Source organism: Eucalyptus grandis, chromosome 5 (genome assembly GCF_016545825.1).
Source record: "Eucalyptus grandis isolate ANBG69807.140 chromosome 5, ASM1654582v1, whole genome shotgun sequence".
NCBI lineage: Eukaryota > Viridiplantae > Streptophyta > Magnoliopsida > Myrtales > Myrtaceae > Eucalyptus > Eucalyptus grandis.
The window spans coordinates 58,139,802-58,159,994 of NC_052616.1; the positions used below are offsets into that span (position 1 = coordinate 58,139,802).

Genomic DNA, 20,193 nt, shown 5'->3' on the forward strand with positions numbered 1-20,193 from the left:
TGTTTGGAAGATAAGTTCAACCTAACTAATATTGATGGTACCGACCAAATAGTGTCCTTTCATTACACCTTTTAATATAGAAATGTAAAGAGAATTTTGGGGTTTTATCAACCAAAAATGGACTCAAGACATCTACAAAAATTTCTTTAGAGATGGGATAAAATGAGGAGGCCCTTCCAAACTTATGATGCCTTAAAATCAAATATCACAAATAGCCCTAAAATTAGGGAATCACATGCACAAATCTCTAAATCCAATGTAGCGTCCAAATGAGAGAATGTTGGAAATTTCCTATAATATGGGCTTACATTAATTAATTAAAATTATTTTAAATAATTGGGTTAATGGATATTCAATATTTGTTAAACCCTTAAGTGATTTTATTCAATTGGGTTTTGATATCTATTAATAATGAGTTTAGTTGAGCAGCAAAGTGTAGGCAATTGTGTTTAACTGAAGTCTGTAATGGGAAAGGCCTAGTTGACACGCTATTGATTAGAGTTTGCTAGGTCTTCTCTCTAGCCTATAAAAGGGTAGTTATACCTATCAGTTGTTTAATCCCATTGAAAGCTGTTATATTAAAATAGGTCATAGAGAAGATGATCTGGCATTCCAATAGATTTTTAATTATTAGGTTGATTTATTTTTCTTCAAGCGAAGTAATTACTCAAATATATACGTTTTAATTCCGTTGTGCTTATCGATTTCGGTGTTTTACAGTCATATATTAATCTGATTGTTCTTGATTAATTAATTATTTATGTGAATAATTTTCTACACATAATTCTAATTTGGAGAAACCATGAAAGAGGGAGGGAGGAAGGGATGGAGAGAGAGAGAGAGAGAGAGAGAGAGAGAGAGAGAGATCTTGTGGAAGACGGCAAGTGTTCTTCTTGGTCTCTGTGACTCTGCAGATCTCATCACCCTCTCTCTCTCTCTCTCTCTCTCTCTCTCTCTCTCTCTCTCTCTCTCTCTCTCCTATACACTCTTCATCTCTTTCTACTGGCTTTGCTTTTCTTGTTTTCTCCAAGGCATGTTCTTGTTTTAGCCTCTCAGTTGGGACCCACCCTTGACCTCCTCTTCTCCTTCCCCCATCATGATCTCCACATTCTCCTTCACCCTCATGCTTCTCCATTCCTCCTGATCTACAACACACACAAACATTCTCTCCCTCTAGAAAAGATGAAAACAAGGGACGGAGCGGCCATCCATCTAACTTATGTCTTTTTGGCATTTTTCATTTGTGCTCTCGTTTTTAGCATTCCAACAATAGGTGAAGTAGTAGTTGTTCTCATTTGTTCAACATATATTCTTTTACTTTTCCTTTCATTGTTTTACGAATCACTAGGACTTTGAGATAAAGATAGTTGCAGATATAAAGTGCATTGTCTTTGATTTGTTTATGCATGTGGTGGATAGTGTTGAAAATGTCTCGAGTTTGAGCCCGTAATGAAACCGGACTAACGAGAATATGTGAACTCGACCACGTGCGAGTCAAAGCAGCGCATGTGAATTGATCAGCCAAAATTGTCAGAAGAAGATTGCATGCGGATTTCATCTATGAGCCGCAAGCGTGAAGAGGCTAATGTGCGGCTTCTTTTATTGTCTTCTACTCATCTCTGCAGGTTGGACTTTTGAATGGAGGAAAGTGGACGGTGGCTGACTTGCTTTCAAGGATGGCTGTTCCCTTTCTTGTTTTTTGCCAATGCATCATTGTTGACTTTGTGAGAAGAAGAAAGAAAACTTCATACGTCCATTTTCTCCTCTCCTTTAATGCATGCACATGCATGGATGCCCATGGATTATGGTGGGCTTGCTCTGTCCTTTCTTTCTCTGAAGAAGACTTTCAGCATGTTGCAATAAATGATGAAGACTCTCTTTTATATTATAAAAGAGAGAGACGTCCAACGGAGAAGAGTGCGCCAAGCCAAGTTTCGGTGGCCGAGAGAGAGAGCTCTGAGATTGTAGAAGAGTGCAGAGAGTTCTATTGGGTGAGGGATTTTCTCGTTGTAAATTATACCCGAGTGTTTTAGTCAATTAAATTCTTGTGAGTAGAATTTGTTTAATTCATTGAATGAGTTTTCTCTAGGAATTGTGAAGGGCTAAACACTGTGTGAGTTATTTGGGTGTAATTTGGGGCTAGGAAACACTAAGAGTGTGTTTGAGTACTCGAGTGATTGTAATATCCGATATATTGCTTGTTTCTATAGTGGAATTCCATACTGCTCTCCCCATGGATGTAGGTTTCGATATTTGGACCGAACCACGTAATTCCAGTGTACGATTCCCTTTCCTTCATTCCGACAATTTTATCCGATTCATTGGTCCATATTCTGCGCAACAGATAGGTTGGGGGAAAAAAGGGGAGGAGGGGGGTCATGCGCTGAATAGGGGAAAAAAAAGAAGGAAAAGAAGAAGAGCAAGCTTCAAGATGCCAGAGATTGCAAGACATGTTCACCGTGTACACAGCTCATCTCTTTTTCTTGGATAATGAAACGGGATGCATTTCCAGTGCAATGGTTATATTTAAATCAACATCATAGAAGTACAGAAAATTAAGTTCATTTAGATCTAAACAAATTAGTAGGTTAAAGCTCAAGAAAAAAAGACCATAATTTTTCCTGCAGACGCAAACTTCTAGTTTAGTTTTGTTGGATTTTGCGGAAGCTTGTGTGTACAAATGTGTGTGAAACATGGCAAGGAACCATCAATGATGTGTATATGAGTGGACTATTATAGCGAGGGAACACAGGGTGACAAAAGAAAGACTTCTATTATGTTAGTTGGTTTTATAAAGGAAGGAGTGTTTATGGTTTTCAACTAGTTAGAGTAGACGTCCACCAAATCCTATTTATAGGCATAGGTCATTGCCTCTTTCTTGACTGACTTAGAAAGCTAGATAACACTAGACATTTCTTTACTCTTCAAGTTTTTCTCTACAAATATTGATCGGCATCTCTTGCTCACAAAGTCTAATGACTCGCCACTATTTTCAACTAATTCAGCTATCTTCTTGTTGGCTTCTCTTTCTTCCTACGTACACTGTTGCCAACTTGGACACATTTTTGCTACCGTCTCTTTCCTTCTTTCTCAAGCATACTTCATTCTTAAGCATGCGTAGGCTAGTGTATTCTAGGACTTTCCAAAACTGGATCAACTTTTAACACTCCTCCTTGATCCATTTTTGTGATTCTCTGAACATCCTTCTCAATGTCTCAAATTTTGTTGTTGGTAGTGCTTTAGTGAATATGTTGTGATTTGATCTTCAATCTTGCAATACTTCAGCTTGATCTCTTTGTTTTATACTTCACGAATGAAGTGATATTTTATGTTGATATGTTTAGTTCTTCCATGAAAGACTCGATTCTTTGATATGGCGATCATAGACTTGTTGTCACAAAATATTGGAGTTGATTCCATTTGTGGTTCTCCAATGTCTTCAAGAATTCTTGAAGCCACCTTGCATGACTAATAGTTGTAGCAGCTGTGACATACTTTGCACTGCAGTGGCTTATGCCACTGAGTCTTGGATTGGGCAATATCTCAAGTAAGTTAATCTAGGAGTGTCACAATATGGTATCAAAGTAGGACCCTCTTTAGTAGAGTGGAGTTCAAGGGCAAACCACAAGGAAGCCAGTGGGCTTGTAACAGCCAAATTCAAAGAGGGCGGGGAGTGTTCACCAGAACTAGAGGGTTTGGACAATAAGTAACTCCTAACAAGCTTCTAGAATGACGAAGGGAGCATAATTGAATCAAATTGCACACCAAACATGGTGACAATATTCTAGGAATATGCATGTGAAATTGGGATTAACTCACAAGGTACATTTTTTCACATTACAGAAATGTTCCAATGTTAAAACTTGCTCAAGTAAGAACACTATGGGTGCATTTATTTGTGTTTCGTTTAAAAATTGTTCTGGGAACAAAAACATAAAAAACTATTTATGTTCCGGGAACAGTTTTTGACCAGAAAAACGTGTTTGGTAAACTTGGTCCGGGAATAAAAATGAATAGAAACACGTTTGGTAAATTTGTGTTCTTTTAATTTTTTTAATTTTTTAATTTTATTTTTCCTTTTTTTTTTTTCTTTTTTTTTTTTCTTTTTTTCTTCTTTTGGCCGATTGCCAGCCTCGGCCATGGCCCGCGACCGGCCGATGAGGGCTGGTGGCCTCGCCCAGCCATGGCGAGGTTCGCCAGCCCTTGGCGAGGCTTGGCCTCGCCTTGGTTGGGCGAGCCCGAGCTTGCCTTGCCTTGCCTCTCACAAGCGAAGTCGAGCCTCGCTAGGGGCCCGTGACGCACGGTGAGTTGTCGCCGGCCGTGGCCGAGGCCAACAACCAGCCAAAGAAAAAAGAAGAAAAGAAGAGAAGAAAGTGTTTCTTGTGTTTTTGTTCTTTCAATTCTTCAAAAAGTGTTTCGGAAAAAAATAACTTTTTTTTTTTATTTCTTATTTCTATTCTTTTTTGTTTCTGGAACAAAAAAACAGGTTTGGAACAAAAACGCAAACAAACGCGTTTCTATTCTTTTTTGTTAACGGGAACGAAAAAAAAAAAACAGAATTTTTGTTCATAAACAGAAAAAAAAAAAAAAAACACCACCATGCACGACGCCCTATGAGGATGAGTGATCTCTTGGGAAAGTGACTACCCAAACGTCAAAGGACAAAATGGTGAAACATGGTATAGGACAGATGAAAGTGAAGAATATCTTGAGCATGTTGCAATTAAACTTTTCAATAATTCGTGTAGTTTTGTTAGTATTAGGTGCACAAATACAATGAAACAGAGAGTAAATATGAGAAATTGAATTTGAGAAACAAAGTATATTTCATTTTTACCCTTAAATTAGGGTTACATTTAGTAGAAGATTCCGCTATAATTAGCAACTCCCACCTCTCTTCATATAACTCTTAGTTATAAGAGAAATAGATTATAAATAAGTGGCACAAGAAAATTCTAGGGGCCGAGAAGACCCTAGACTACTCAGTAATCATTTATGGGTTCAAACCCAAACTATCAATAAAATACAAGTCTAAACTATAAAATTCCCCTAGCAACCCAAGGTTGCTGCCCCTTGCAATCCTTGTCTTTCTGTCGATGAGGAGTCTGAATCAAACTCCAACAAATTATTCCAATTCCATGTGTGTAAATTTACCAACCGACTAATACAATTACATTACAATGGGTCTTGAAATAACCATGACATTTATGACACAACTCGCTTTCATGACTTCGAAGCTTACTTATTTTAGATTGTCTTAATAAAAGCATGCGTCACCTTACTCAACACCTAAGATTAACGAGAAATATAATTAATATCTAACTATGTTTTTTATCTACCCTTTTGTCATTCGGACTTGACATTTTCAAGCAAAACTGGCAAAAGTTCACCCCACATCGAATTGACTCAACCACAAATTATAGCCAATTTGAAGGAAAACGGAAAAAGTTAAATGCACGAGAATTAAGTTGACTTGATCGCAAAAATAATGAACTCAATCCATAGCTGTCCACTGCAAAATTTGAAACCGACCCGACCCATAAACCCCATACTCTTCGAATCCAAGAAAACGTCATTTCAAGAAATGGTCAAACCTCATACAGCTTATAAATTTGTCTTGACAGTCCCCCCTCTGGGGCAATTCTATAGTTTGCTAATTAATTTTTCATATAAGATATAGTCTAGCAAATCAATATCAAATGGCCATTTGTAACAAGAGCATATCATATGTAATTCGAATAGGGTTCACCAATAAATACGAATAATTTACTAATTATTTCTAAGAAAGAAATCCCTAAAAGAAAATATTATGTAAGTTATAAGTGGGAAAGAGTAGAGAGGTCTAACTATTTGGGCTCGCCAAATTGACAAAAGAGTCGTAGGCTCACAGGCGGTGCCGCATGTCACATGTGGTAATAGTAAATACTTTTTTAAATTGCAAAATTTCAAAATTGAATATAACTCGTTTATTTAAATATTTGTTCGCAAAATACCATATTCATTTCCGTAGTTCTGCCACTTGTTTATTTACATATTCATTTCTGTGATTCTACGCCAGGAGCATAAGTATGAAGTGATGTGATGTGACAACATTTACGCAGCATTTGGATGTTTGACATTTACAAATTCAAATAATAGAAAAGGTCAGGCTCATGGCCGGAGTCAACTCCTTGTGTTCTACGGTCAAATTTTCAACAATTCCGACCTCTTCTCATTTTACATCGCGTACGCGTACTTCGCATGTATAAATAAGCAACCTAAAGAACCTCCAATCTCCATAACCAAAACCACTCCAATTCTCAAGCAATCCTCTCAAAACCGTTGCATACATACATTTGAAAAACACCAAAAAATTAATGGCCGCATTCCAAGCTTCCTCTCTCTTAGTTTCTTCTTCTTCCTCCTCCTCATCGGGTTGTTCTTCGAAGCGAACGATCACTGCTTCAATCCAATTCCTGAAGCCCTCAAAACTCAGGCTCGTAGGTGATCCAAGTACCGTGATCACGAAGAAGCTACTCGAGGATTTGAGCAACAGGAATGGTTATGCCTTCACAGAGACACTCCAAATGGATGTCAACCGGACAGACAGGCGTTTGGAGCTGCGCCTATCGCCTACTTCTTCTATTGAAATGACGAAGAAGCTCTATGCGATCCTGGAGGCTGTCAAAGATAGAGTGGAGATGCACGATAACATTGGCGCACAGCGAGACAACTGGAATAAGCTCCTGTTGAAATCAGTCAACATGATGACTCTCACTGCCACCACCATGGCTGCGATGGCTGCAGCTACGCCGGCTCCATCGCTGAGAGTATGCTCCGCTCTCTTGTTTACAGCGGCCACTGGTATGTCGCTCATCATGAGCAAAATCCAGCCCTCACAGCTGGCTGAAGAGCAACGCAATGCCTCGAGGTTGTTCAAGCAGCTCCGGAGTCAGATCGAGTCAATGCTCGCGCTCCAATCTCCGACTGAAGCAGACGTGAAGGAGATGACGGAAAAGGTGCTGGCCCTTGATAGGGCTTATCCACTGCCTTTGCTTGGAGCGATGCTTGAGAAGTTCCCCGCAAAATTTGAGCCCGCCGCATGGTGGCCTAGGGTTTCCAACAACAGCGACCAATCCCGAGAGGGGAAAACTTTCGCAAACAGTGAGCGAAATGGATGGAGCAGGGACCTAGAAGTGGAGATGAGAGCCATCGTCCAAGTCCTCAAGAACAAAGATAAGCAAGACTACTTGAGGCTCGGGAATCTGGCGCTAAAATTGAATAAGATGTTGGCGGTTTCCCCTCCTTTGCTAACCAGCATCGCTGCGGCTGGCTCAGCCTTTGGTGGCTCGGCGGCCACCACTGTGGCAGCCATCGCCGGTGCAATGGCAGCGATCATCAACAGCTTCGAGCATGGAAGCCAGGTTGGTATGGTCGTGGAGATGTACAGAAACTGCGCAGGGTTCTTCGATCTCATGGAAGAGACGATGGAAGCAACCCTTGAAGAGCGAGACTATAGCAAGAGAGAGAATGGAGAGATGTTCGAGATGAAGGTGGCGATGAAGCTGGGGCGGAGCTTGTCGGAACTCCGAGATTTAGCAAGAAAATCAATGGCTTCTTGTATAGAAGGGACCGAGGTGGATGAGTTTGGAAGCAAGCTTTTCTGAACTCCTTTGTACAAAGATATTCGGTGTACATATAATACACGTATCAAACATGAATATTTTTCATTTTTTATTTCTCGGTACACATGTATATTTTGTGGCAGAGAACGAAAAATGATCGAAGTATCTAAATTCTTATTTCCCTTTTAATTATTGAAATGGATATATGCTTCAAGCTAGCTTGATACGATATACTCTTTTTCATGATGTGGACACAATCCAATCGTTGAATTTTTTAAATGTCTCCTGCCGAAAGCCACTTTGAATTTTCTGAAGGTTTTGACCTCATTGGCACGTGCAGACTCTTTGCCCTTTGTTTATGGGAGTTGACTTTTGCTTTGTTGTGTCCCCCTTTAGAACAGCAATCTGAGCACGTCGTAGTCCTTGATTAGAGTGTTTAAGATAGCACGCCGAGTGGAAGAAGATCACACACATGTTCCATGAATAAACAGCATTTGATACTTTGATACGACAGTTTTTGCACATTAGAATATCCAACCTAAAAGTTAAGCTAATAGGTAGAAGAAAGGGAAAATGTCACAAATGGTCCCTATACTATTACTTAATGTGCAATTTTGTCACTGAACTTTCAATTGACTCAATTTGGTCCCTGAACTATTAATAAATGCCCGATTTGATCCCTAAATTTTTTATTGGCTCAATTTGGTTCCTGAACTATTGATAAATGTCCGATTTAGTCTTTCGTTACTATTTTTCCTTTTTTCTTTTTACTTATAGTAACGAAATTGAAAAAATAACAAAAAATAACAAAAAGAAAAGAAAATATAGTAACAAAAAAACGAAAAGAAAAATAACAAAAAAAATAAAAACGAAAAGAAAAATAACAAAAAAAATATTATCGAAATATCTCAAATAAAATAAAATAAAATAAACTTGCCTAAAAAAAAAGAAACCCTAGTGAGTACGGTTCGGAACTCTAGCATCTTCCTCGCGGAAAGCGAGGGTTGCCCGCACCGGCCAATTATGCATTGCCCGCACCGGCGAGATTGGGACAACGATGTTGTCACAGGTCGGCACGGGCTGGGTGTTCGGGCGGGGCGTCGAGCGCTGGGTCGCTTGAGCGGCAGAGGATCGGCTTGGCGAGGTGGCGGGTCAAGTGTCAAGTCGTCGAAGTGCGGGTCATCGGGCGGCAAAGCGTTGAGGTGCGGCGGGGACGCGGAGGTCGCCGGATCTGGAAGTTGCGGGCGGCGAGGCGTTGCAAGGTCGACGGGCGGCGGGCGAGATCGGTGGAGTGGCGATGGAGCAGAGAGGGCTCGTGGGTTGCCGGCGCAGTGGCCGGTGCGGGCAAGGCTGCATCCGTGAGGAAGATGAACGATGCACCCGCTAGGGTTTTTTTTTTTTTTTTTCGTTACTATTTTTTTTTTTTTTTCATTATTTTTTTTTTTCAATTTCGTTACTATAAAAAAAAAAAAAAATAGTAACGAAGGACTAAATCAGACATTTATCAATAGTTCAGGAACCAAATTAAGCCGATCGAAAATTCAGAGACCAAATCGGGCATTTATCAATAGTTCATGGACCAAATTGAGCCGATCGAAAATTCAGGGATTAAATTGCACATTAAGTAATAGTATAGGGACCATTTGTGACATTTTCCCTAGAAGAAAATCAAATGTATGTAATAAACAATTTTAGTCTTTTTGTATCAAATATTGTAACTTAGATTTTTACCATATATATTGTGACTTAGAATCGGTTTTGCCCTCAAGGCGCGTGTGTTCCTTAAATGCTCAAGTTACTACTCCATTCAAGCTCGAGCTCAAGCAATCCACTAGAAAATATATGTTCCTAGTAACATTTTGCTGCCCTCGAACTAATAGATATATTACATAGATGGGCTCATATTTTAATTAATCACAACACCATTCCTACTATACATATCGACATCGTGGTAATTACCCTCGAACAATCTTAACCTAATTAAGACTATCTCCCCTAAATTAACTTAGTCATAGAAGTCTGAACATACGATAGTAGAAGGACGAATTTGCCGAAAAATTGGTCATAAAATTGAAAAACAGGGGAAAAAACACGCGTACACGCACGCGTTTCGCCCCTCATGTGTCCAACATTAAGTGATCTCGAATGATTCGAGGTTTAAGGCTAAAATTGAACGACATAGCATGTCATTTCTGACTGGAGCGTCGTGATTTTCCAGGCCATTTTGTTTCCTGTCTCTCCCATTCGCGTAAGATTCAACTGGGCACTGCTTTGTTGTTTTCTTGAAGTTCACATTTTGCATAATTCTTTGACCTTAGGGGAGTATACCTCCCACCACGCCGGAGGAATTTTGAAGGATCTTTGAGGAACGGATTCTCGATCTCTTGATGACCTTAACAAGAGGGTCGATCTCACCCGTTTGATCGTAGAGTCCATAGATTTTTGTATGTTGCGACATTTTATGTAGAGGTTACGAAAAGTTACTGTGAAATTACGGCCAATTAAAGATCCGAGAATTCCTTTCTCGAGAGATTTTGTATGGAAGTTATGAAAAGTTATCAGAAATTATGGCCGGTCGAAATCCGGGGATTCCTTTCTCGAGAGAATTTGTATAGAAGTTATGAAAAGTCTCTCTCTCTCTAGTATACCCACGACGCATCAAGGGTAGGCAAAAAGGAGCATCTTAACAACGGTTATCTAATACTTATCAACTCTTTCAAAAAGTTTCACCGGCACGGAAAAAACCATCTTCTTTTTATAATAAAATAATAGTCGCATGTGCTCTAGTACAAAAATTAACGTGTCTCCAAAGGTGAATCCACGTGGAATTTGAGTAAATAATTTTCAATTTAGTCAAAAATCAAAGTTAAACCAAAATGAGCAATTTAAGCTCCTATTCTTTGTTACAAGAATCAAGGAATGAAAGGATCATGTTAATGAGCCTAACTTGTACATGTTACATTATGTACTCCACTAATCTTGCTCAAAAGAGAGTTTCAGAAAAGCTTGCTTCCGAACTCGTCCACCTCAGTTCCTTGTAGACAAGAAGCCATTGATTTTCTTGCCAGGTCTCGAAGCTGCGACAAGCTCCGCCCCAGCTTCATCGCCACCTTCAACTCGAACATCTCTGCCTTCTCTCGCTTATCGTAGTCTCTCTCCTCGAGCGTCGCTTCGATCGTCTCTTCCATGAGCTTGAAGAACCCCGCGTTGTTTCTGTACATCTCAACGACCATGCCGACTTGTGCTCCATGCTCGAAGCCATTGATGATTGCCGCCATGGCACCAGCAATGGCTGCCACTGTTGTGGCTGTCGAGCCACCATAGGTCGAGGTGGCTGCGGCGATCCCAGTGAGTAGGGGACCCAAAACCGCCAACGTCTTATTCAATTTTAGAGCTAAATTTCCGAGCCTCAAGTAGTCTTTCTTGTCTTTGCTCTTGAGGACTTGGACGATTGCTCTCATCTCCACTGCCAGCTCCTCGCTCCATCCGTTTCGCTCAGTGTTCGTGAAGGTTTTGTGCCCTTGGGATTGGCGGTGGTGGCCGGAAACCATTGGCCACCACACAGCGGGCTCAAATTTCGCAGGAACTTCTCGATCATCTTTCCAAGCAGAGCCAGCGGAAAAGCTCTATCAAGCGCCAGCACCTTCTCCATCGTCTCCTTAACGTCTGACTCAGTCGGAGATTGCTGCACGAGCATCGACTTTATCTCGCTCTGAAGCTGCTTGAACAACCTCGAGGCATTGCGTTGCTCTTCAGCCAGCTGCGAGGGCTGGATTTTGCTCATCACGAGCGACATCCCGGTGGCGGCAGTAAATAAGAGAGCAGAGCATGCTTTCAGTGATGGAGCCGGCACAGCCACAGCCATGGCCGCCGTGGTGGTGGCAGTGAGGGTCATCATGTTGACCGAGTTCAATAGGAGCTTGTTCCAGTTGTCCCGCTGCTTGCCGATGTTATCGTGCATCTCCACTCTATCTTCAACAGCCTCCAGGATCGCATAGAGCTTCGTGGTTGTTTCGACAGAAGAAGTAGGCGATCGGCTAGGCGAACGGCGCTGCTCAGAAGGACTAACTTTCTCCACGACCTCCATTTGCAAGGGCTCCGTGATGGTGTAACCGTTCCTGTTGCTGAACTCCTCCACCAGCTTCCGCGTCATCGCCGAGCTCGCATCAGAGAGGCGGAGTTTAGGGAGCTTCGGGACATGGATCGAAGCGGAGACCCTTCTCTTCGAAGGAGAACCCGAAGAGGAAGAAGGGATCAAGAGTGAGGAAGCTTGCAAAGCGGCCATCAATGGAGGCGATCTGTCTTGTGTCGTCGGTTTCGAGAGGGTTTGGTTGAGAATCTGGAGTGGGTTTGGTTATGGATGTTGGAGGTTCCCATCTCGGTTTGCACTTATATAAGCTGGAGCGAGGGACGTGAATGCGAGGGAGAAGAAGTCGTAAGCTGCGGAAAACTTTGACTAGGAAACGCAGGGGTTTGACTCAGCCAGCTCAGTAGCCTGACGCGTTCGTAGGCAGCTTCAACCGTCAAGTTCAACGGCTCCGGTTTTAGCCCATTCAAAGGCTCGTTCTCAAGCAGTTTGCCCGGGTCTAGGCCAGGGTCTGATCTCTTCTTGCTCTCGCATAAAATCACAAGAACCATGACCCCACCTTGCACATGTTTGACCTAAACCCAAAGATTAGTAACAATTCAAATGCCGGATTACTAGGGTTATACAAAACGGACCACTCAAACTGGAAACCACCTAGATCAGACCAGAACGGATCAACTGATTTGGTTTAGTTATTGGGAGTGTCGGTCTGGTTCCCGATTCCTAAAATTGGATTCAACATCCGGATGGTTTGATTTCTGGTTCCAAAGGGAAACTACATCAAATTGACTAAATATACATTTTTTATTTTATTATTTCTTAAAAAAACAATAAAACATTAACTAAACACTATCTTGATATGATTCCAAGTAGTGAGAAAAAAAGTAATAGAAAAAAAGTTGTGGAAAAATTAGTGACCGGTTCCATTGAATCGGCCGATAGTACGGTCCGATTTCCAATTTTACCTTAAAATTGGACCAAAGAAACAAAATTGGACTAAGAACCAATCAACCCTATTAATTGCACACAAGGGTATAGGTTTGGAATTTATCTTTAGGGAGTAGGAAGGTAAGACAATCTCTTCGCTCATATTCCCCCCTCCCATCTCAACAATTGCCCCATCATGATGGGATAGAACTACACGCCCCATAGCACGATTAGATAGGCATTGTAATAGGTCCGAACGCATACCTAACATCTAGGAAAGTCAGATTTCGTGTTGCCTACTTAGATTGGACGGAATCACATGGATTTCACACTTACGTAGAAAGTCAAATTTCCTTATCTTTTAACTCAAAAGGGTTTTGTTCGACAAGCAGCATACTTTTTTTTGTAGAAAACAAAGGGCAAGTCTTGGGGAGTTCTGAGGTGGGTCGGTAGCTAGCTACTCCTAGCACTTAAGATAGATGGGCTAGGTGGAAATTAGCTAGGAATTGATTGATAATCAAGTTGGTAATCTCCATTCTTTTAAGAGTAAGCAGGCTATATTAACCTTGTAGAGAAGAGGCTTTTGCTGCCGGAAATGAATGAGATGGTGCCTTTTGCTCTAGGAAATAGCCCAAGAGGGATTGAAATGATGGAGTTTATGATGTTGTTTGATATTAGCGAGGGTGAAAAAAGAATAAGAACGTGTGATGACGTAAATACGGTTCTCGGGAATCATGAATAGATGTAAAATAAAGATATAAGCGAGGGAAAAAGAAAGAAAACAAATGAGTTATGACATTTTATATATTTATAAATAGATATAAAATAAGGGTATGTTTGATGACAACGACAGAACCAAAATAACTTTGTTTAGATCGGCCATCAAATCGACTAAGCTCAACAACCCCCTGACAATCCCCACAATTGGATTAGTAATATGTCGACAAATAAAAAATATGGGATTTTTATAGCTTTTCATTATTATCAAATAGAGAAAACAAGAAGAAATGTCAAAATATTTTCTTTTAACCAAAAGAATAAATTGGGGGAAATTGTCCAATCGGTCTTAAATCTATTGTACCACTATTAATTCAGTCATAACATTTTTAATTTTGCCAATTCTAAATATATTTCTTTCAGTCAATTTTCACAAGAAATTGCTGACATAGTGGTATGCCATGTAATACGTTCGATAATAACTTGATTACTCAGCGATGACTTGACTGTCACATCTATGATTTCTAACAAAAATTGATGGAAATGATTACATTGGAATTTTGATAAAGGTTTGTAAAAAAAAATGATAAAATTTGAAAGTTTTGGACAAAAATTTACATCCACACAATAGATTTATAATTAATTATATAAATTACCCGTAAGTTATGATTGTTATTTGTATTTAGGGTTAATACCCTAAAAAACCCCAAACTTGTACACTTGTGATGAATTTACTCTAAACTAATTTTTTTATCACAAAAAATCCTAAACTAGTATATCTTTGACAAATTTACTCAAAACTGGTATACTTGTGACAAATTTACCCTCTATTAATTTCCTTTAAATTTTTATGTCAAATTATTAAGTTGAATGGCACGTAACAAATTGGTCGATGTATTAGTTTAGGATGTGATTCTGACCTTTTCTCGCTTGAGGACAGTTTTTGGCAAAATGTCCTTTCTAATTGCAAACGTAGCAACAGTTTAATTTTTTGTGGCTTGTGCGATCCTTCCTTTGCGTAGGTATCGCCATTTCTTCTTTTTCCGGAAATGCTTGGAGCCATGTTTGGATTTCTTTATCCAAAACTTCTTGTAGTGTTTTTTCTTCCGGGAATACTTGCCACATGTACCGTCACAGTCACTGTTAGATAATTTTTCATGATTTTCTGTGGTATTAATCAAATTTAATGGAGGGTATATTTGTCATAGATACACTAGTTTGGGGTTTTTGGTGATCGAATAAATTAATTTGGGGTTAATCTATTGCAAGTATATCAGTTTGAAGTTATTTATGGTCAATTATAATAAATTTGTCATAGATGTACCGGTTTGGGGTTTTTCATAGTTAAAAATATAGTTTATGGGGTATATTTATCACAAGTGTACCGATTTGGAGTTTTTCAAAATATTAACTCTTGTATTTATAAGTCCATACCAAAGACAAAGTCTTTGAATCTATCTTTTTACACAACACTAACGACCTTTGTTTGAAAATATTTAGAATTCTTCACTTGTATTTTTTTTTTTTTTTGGGGAATTCCTCAACTCCAAAGGTCAACTAAATACTATTCCTAGAAATGTTGACATGTACTCCAAAAAGAAGTATGGATCTGGCTTGGTAGGAGGCGTTGAAAGTGGATCGAGTCTCTTCATATATTTTTGTTTACTTGATATCTCAAGAAAAATTGGAAAGAGAAAATGAAGAAAGAGAAGGCACTTTGGTGTATAGCCTAACCTCAACCTGAGCATCAGAACAGACGAGTCCTTTAATAATAATAATAAACAAGAATGAATCTGCATATTCTATTTCCATAAGAAAAATTTAACAATAAAGGAAGAATCAGCAAAAAGTTATCCATATTTTAGATAGAGATTCTTATGGTCCCCACAATGTTGCTATAGTGTCATCCATATAAGTATTCAGAATCAAATAGAAAGAAATATAATTCACCAATTAAAATTGAGTAATTGCGTGCAAACTAAGCCTGCCTTGCATGAAGAAATAACTTTTACTAATTATGCCACATTAACTAATAAAAGATATAATTATCATTTGTAATAAGTTCCATTTGCTGCTTTTTGGTTCCCAAAATTAATCTTGCATGGCAAAATAAAACTACCCATTATTCCCTTCATTAACCTATCGATTTATACGTGTTTATAATTACCAACTGTTTATCACTTAATTAAATAATCACTTAACTCTTTTAAAAAAAATAAATTAGTTCTCTTCATGAGCGTGTGAACACTAGTTTATGGTAATTAGGAAAGCATTGTAAGGAAAATTTCATTTTTTATTTGATTGATTTGAATTGCAATCTACCCATATTGATCTTTTGACACGAAAAGAGATAAATAAAATTTTTGAACTTGGACAGACAATTTTAGAATGTTAGCTCTACTATTGAAACTGTGACTTGTTCTCTTGATGAATATCACTAATACAAACTAAAGTATATTAATTTGATTCCTCCCATGATTCCCTCATGTTCTCCTTTTTTATTTTCTTAATTATAATTTAATTAAGATTTTCATGTGCAAATAGACATTGCATTAATTAGTCATTGTAAAGTCAGAAAAAGCTCCCAGTGAATGGTGGATCGTGCTTTTAAGGCTTTTGCTTAAAACTTTAAACTAAAAATATTTTACATGATAATAAATAACATCGCATGTCTTTAGATATAGATCTGAAATATATTTTAATTTTTTGAGGATTTAATGAAAATGGAAATATTTAATGCTAACTCAGCACAAAGCTCGTGCCCTTTCTGCGGGAAGGCAATCATGAGCACACGAAGTTCCTCACTTACCAATGAATTGTTAATAATTCTTTAGAAAAATATTCGATATACTAACATTGATTTACAAAAATGATTTATAAAGTAATGGGTTGATATTCTAATGGAGATTCTAACATCGTTATCAATATCTAAGACATCTTTACTATACCTAGTATTCTTATTTCTCGTGTTTTTTTTTTTTTTTTTTGGAAATGCAAATTGTAGTTTTTAAAATTAAGGATGCAGATTGATATAGGGGTGGGACACTAAAGATAATTTTGAACTTTTTGTCAAACTAATATGAATCTTTCTCTATCATCATCGATAATGTAACCTGTCCTTGTGACAACTTGAAATTACCTATGTGTCGGTTTTAGCTAAATTACAAATTTTCAAGAAAAGAGTAAGGACTTTATTATATTTCTCGGGAATGATTCAAAATTTAGTTGCATCAGTTAAAGATTTTGGATGAGGCTGTTTGGAAGATAATTTCAACCTAACTAATATTGATGGTACCAACCAAATGGTGTCCTTTCATTACATCTTTCAATATAGAAATCTAAAGAGCTTTTTGCAATTTTGTCAATCATAAATGGATTCCAGACATACACCAAAAATCTCTTTAGAGATGGGGTAAAACGAGGAGGCCCTTTCCAAACTTATGATGCCTTAAAATCAAATATCACAAATAGCCCTAAAATTATGGAATCACATGCATTAATCAGTGAGAGGAATACACAATACATTTATCCTTAATATATTTTCTTCACTCAACTTTCTTTCATGGTATTACAGTTACCTCTTTTATAGACCTAGCTTCCACATATTGACTCTGTCAGGCCAATTTTCACCTTAGATTTCCCTTTTTGTCACCATTCTTCAGATGCAACCCGTTGATAATTTTTTTTTTTTTGCTTATACCCCTTTCGCAATGAGGAGAGACCATGACCAAAGATCAAACTTCAAGATCCAGATCGTTCGAGCACCCTTAGATCCACAATCAACTCTTGTGGACGAAAACCAAAATGAAAAAGAAAGCCAAATATGGCCCACCAACGGGCTTCAAGAATCTATTTAGCCCAATCCAAGGCAATTTTTTTTAGGGAGTGTATGTGCAATAGATCCTTGTTTAAGTTCAACCCGCCCAGAATACTATGGATCCTACGGAAAGGGCCCGTGCAGAGAAGATTGGGCCAGGATGAGGCCCAACAATAGCCACTGGGTACAACCCAGGATTTGAGCACAACCTAGGATCCAAGTCCGGTTGGTCCTACTCGAGCCCGAATGGTTCTGGTCCGATGGGTTTTCCTCACCTGAGATTTGGACCCAATATTTTTCCTCTTGCTGGCACCTCCAACGGCCAGCTAGAGCCAGAAGACGCCTTGTGCACGATTGCTGCAGATGGTCCTGAGCTCTGGTTAATTTCACAACAACTCTCAAGGCTGGAGAACTACTCCGTTTAGTCCCAAGAGCTTCGGCAAGCACTAATCACAAAGGATAAAGACAGGTTTATTGACAGGTCCGTCCCAATTGTGGCCGACAAACGACTTGCTCGACACCGGAGGAAATGTAACTAGTTGATCCGGACTTGGATCGGAAACTATCTCACCTAGAGTGCTTTCGTCTATAATTATGGATGTGTTTTGCCAGAATTTAATCGACGACGAAATATCATTCACCAAAAGTCATTCTTTCGGCTTTTAATGAGAGGGGATAGGTTTTGTGATGATTCCATATAGAAAATATCCAAACCATGCTAGATTTCAATCGACCACAAACAACACAAAACACGAACTATGCCAGAATTGAATTGACGACAGAGCTTGAGAATGTGCAAATATGTAATGCTAGAATTTAATCGGTAGCACAACACCTAGGATAGAGACACATTTGGAATTTAATCGACGACAATGAATTATAATAAAGATACGCGTCAAAATTTAATTGACAACATGAATCGAAAATCTACAGCTAAGGAAAAATAAAGTGCAGTGCATGAAAGTAAATATAATTAAGAGATTACATTATGATAGATTTGTCAGGGGCTCTCTTTCTGAATGACTAGTGATATTTATAATGGAAATGTGATAACCGTTCGACGGTTGTGTTTTCCCCGAAACTATCCTTGGCTTTGTCCACATTCTTTTTTTCCTGTAAATCACTCAGCCCATACCTCAGATAACTGTCTAAGTCATGATATGAGATTTGTACAATTATTGATGGCCATTCCAATTGGGTCCTCAAATAGCAACTACTCTTTCACAACATGTGCCTTTGAGTAATATTTAAAGGGTCTTTTATTGGAAAGTTTTCCGCCAAGGTCCATGCAAGCGGCTACCAACCATCCATCATCATATCTCAACAACTAGACATGTGGTATTTCCATATCTTGTCATCAACCACCGGGTGTTTGCCCCTATGTCTGTCGATAGTTAAGCATGTATCAAATACTACTCACATGTTGTGCATGTGACTGCAACCTATAACCCATATGTTATTTTTACACCTGTGACAAGCACGTGACTACCGAATCAATTTTGAGTGTCAATAGTATGTCTTTTGAAGTCTTTTCCCTTTCAGCTATATATAGAAATACGTTAGAAAAATGAAAAGTTTAGGATTGCATTGGTATTCGTGCAATAAATTTTGGACTGATTTGGTGCTTTCCTATGTTTTTATGAATGTCTTTTGGATTTTTTTTTTCCCTTTAGGCTAAGTATGAAATACATTAGAACAAGTTGACTATATAAGTTATGTTTTTGTTATAGGGATTTCTGATAGGATTTTTTTACCACTTTAGATGCATAATGGAGAATCTTAATCGTTGATTTTCTTTAGGGGGCCATTTCTCGATGCTCGATTATCGAACCAAAGATCCGTGCTTCACATGTTCAGGGGAAAAAAGATTGCAAGAATCTTGATCTCCAAAAGCAGGGATGAACCGGCTCCTTCTTTGGTTCCTCTTTTCAAGTGTGAATCTCTCTCAAACCGCGATCCCTGCGACTTTTCCTTAGTTTGAGCGACGTAAGTTTGAGGTTAAGCCGAAGCGCCAACCCTTTTTACCTTTGCAGCGTGGCTGACCACTCTCTCTCTCTCTCTCTCTCTCTCTCTCTCTCTCTCTCTCTCTCTCTCCCTTTAGCATTTTCCTGCAAAAGCCTCTCTTTTCCTTTGTTCAACATCGACAATAACACCATAATACTTTGTCGAAGCTGATGTTAACCTGCAATAACCATCGAGAAGCAGTAGACCGTTATGGTTGAGCAACTATTTGCGTTTATCTGTCCTGTTTTACTGGGGTTTTCTAATGGCCAAGACGAATGCGCAAGAGAAGCCATTGGCCTGCGAGCTTTAAGAGAAAACGGCCGTGCACCCGATTTATGGAACGAAGTCTTCTGGATGGTTTGGATCGGACATAAATGAGCAAGCAAAGAGACGAAAGCGTTCATTCATCTGCAAGGGGTCCGGCGCGTGATGAGTAAAAGAATAACCTAACTCAACCAATCTTTCCAACAACCTCAAAGTAATCTTATTTAGAATTAAATTGCATGAAATTGACTTGCAAGTTAATAATTTGGACCACAAGTCGCAAATTGGTGAATTTGAGAGAGTCCACGCTAAGCCTAGACTTAGCCAGCCATTAGTCTCCATGCACCCGCAAGAGGGCTCATAGGAGGTCACGACCAGGTATCAACCACTCTTCATTCACAAGCTGGGAGTTCGATTTCCTGACCCGACCGTCTTGAACGTTTTGTTGCTCTAGAGCATGCCTTTTTGCTCACGCTTGGCGAAGACTTGGACTTGGTTTTGGGTGAACTGGACGTATCGTTGCGCTTGGCGAGGACTTCTTGATTTGTAACAAAACATGCCTGTCTTGAAAAGAAGACAAATTACAAAAGCCCTCTTCATTTACATCGCGCACGCGGACTTCGCATGTATAAATCTGATGGTTTTAATTGGTGATGGGCTTAAGGCCCGTCCGCCCATGCTGGGCTCAAAAGGCCCGGCCCACGGGAATAGAGCTCGTGGATGGGGGAAGGTATAAAAGGGAGGAGAGAGAGAGAGAGATGACGCGGGTTGGA

General features: G+C 39.2%; 3 protein-coding genes across 3 annotated transcripts; 1 reads left to right on the forward strand and 2 right to left on the reverse strand.

The window, feature by feature from the left end:
* Positions 1-6,356: 6,356 nt before the first annotated feature.
* LOC120294074 (probable F-box protein At4g22030) lies at positions 6,357-7,646 on the forward strand. The gene has a single exon (XM_039313970.1). The coding sequence runs from the start codon at positions 6,357-6,359 to the stop codon at positions 7,644-7,646; it is 1,290 nt and encodes a 429-aa protein (XP_039169904.1).
* A 2,954-nt stretch (positions 7,647-10,600) lies between these two features.
* Positions 10,601-11,065, reverse strand: LOC120294075 (probable F-box protein At4g22030). Its single transcript, XM_039313971.1, has one exon. The coding sequence runs from the start codon at positions 11,063-11,065 to the stop codon at positions 10,601-10,603; it is 465 nt and encodes a 154-aa protein (XP_039169905.1).
* On the reverse strand, positions 11,062-11,889 carry LOC104447575 (probable F-box protein At4g22030). The gene has a single exon (XM_010061295.2). It carries the CDS (start codon positions 11,887-11,889, stop codon positions 11,062-11,064), a length of 828 nt encoding a protein of 275 aa, XP_010059597.2.
* Positions 11,890-20,193: the final 8,304 nt, after the last annotated feature.

Coding starts and splice junctions, on each gene's coding strand:
- LOC120294074 (XM_039313970.1), top strand. CDS start 6,357: ATGGCCGCATTCCAAGCTTCCTCTCTCTTAGTTTCTTCTTCTTCCTCC.
- LOC120294075 (XM_039313971.1), bottom strand. CDS start 11,065: ATGAGAGCAATCGTCCAAGTCCTCAAGAGCAAAGACAAGAAAGACTAC.
- LOC104447575 (XM_010061295.2), bottom strand. CDS start 11,889: ATGGCCGCTTTGCAAGCTTCCTCACTCTTGATCCCTTCTTCCTCTTCG.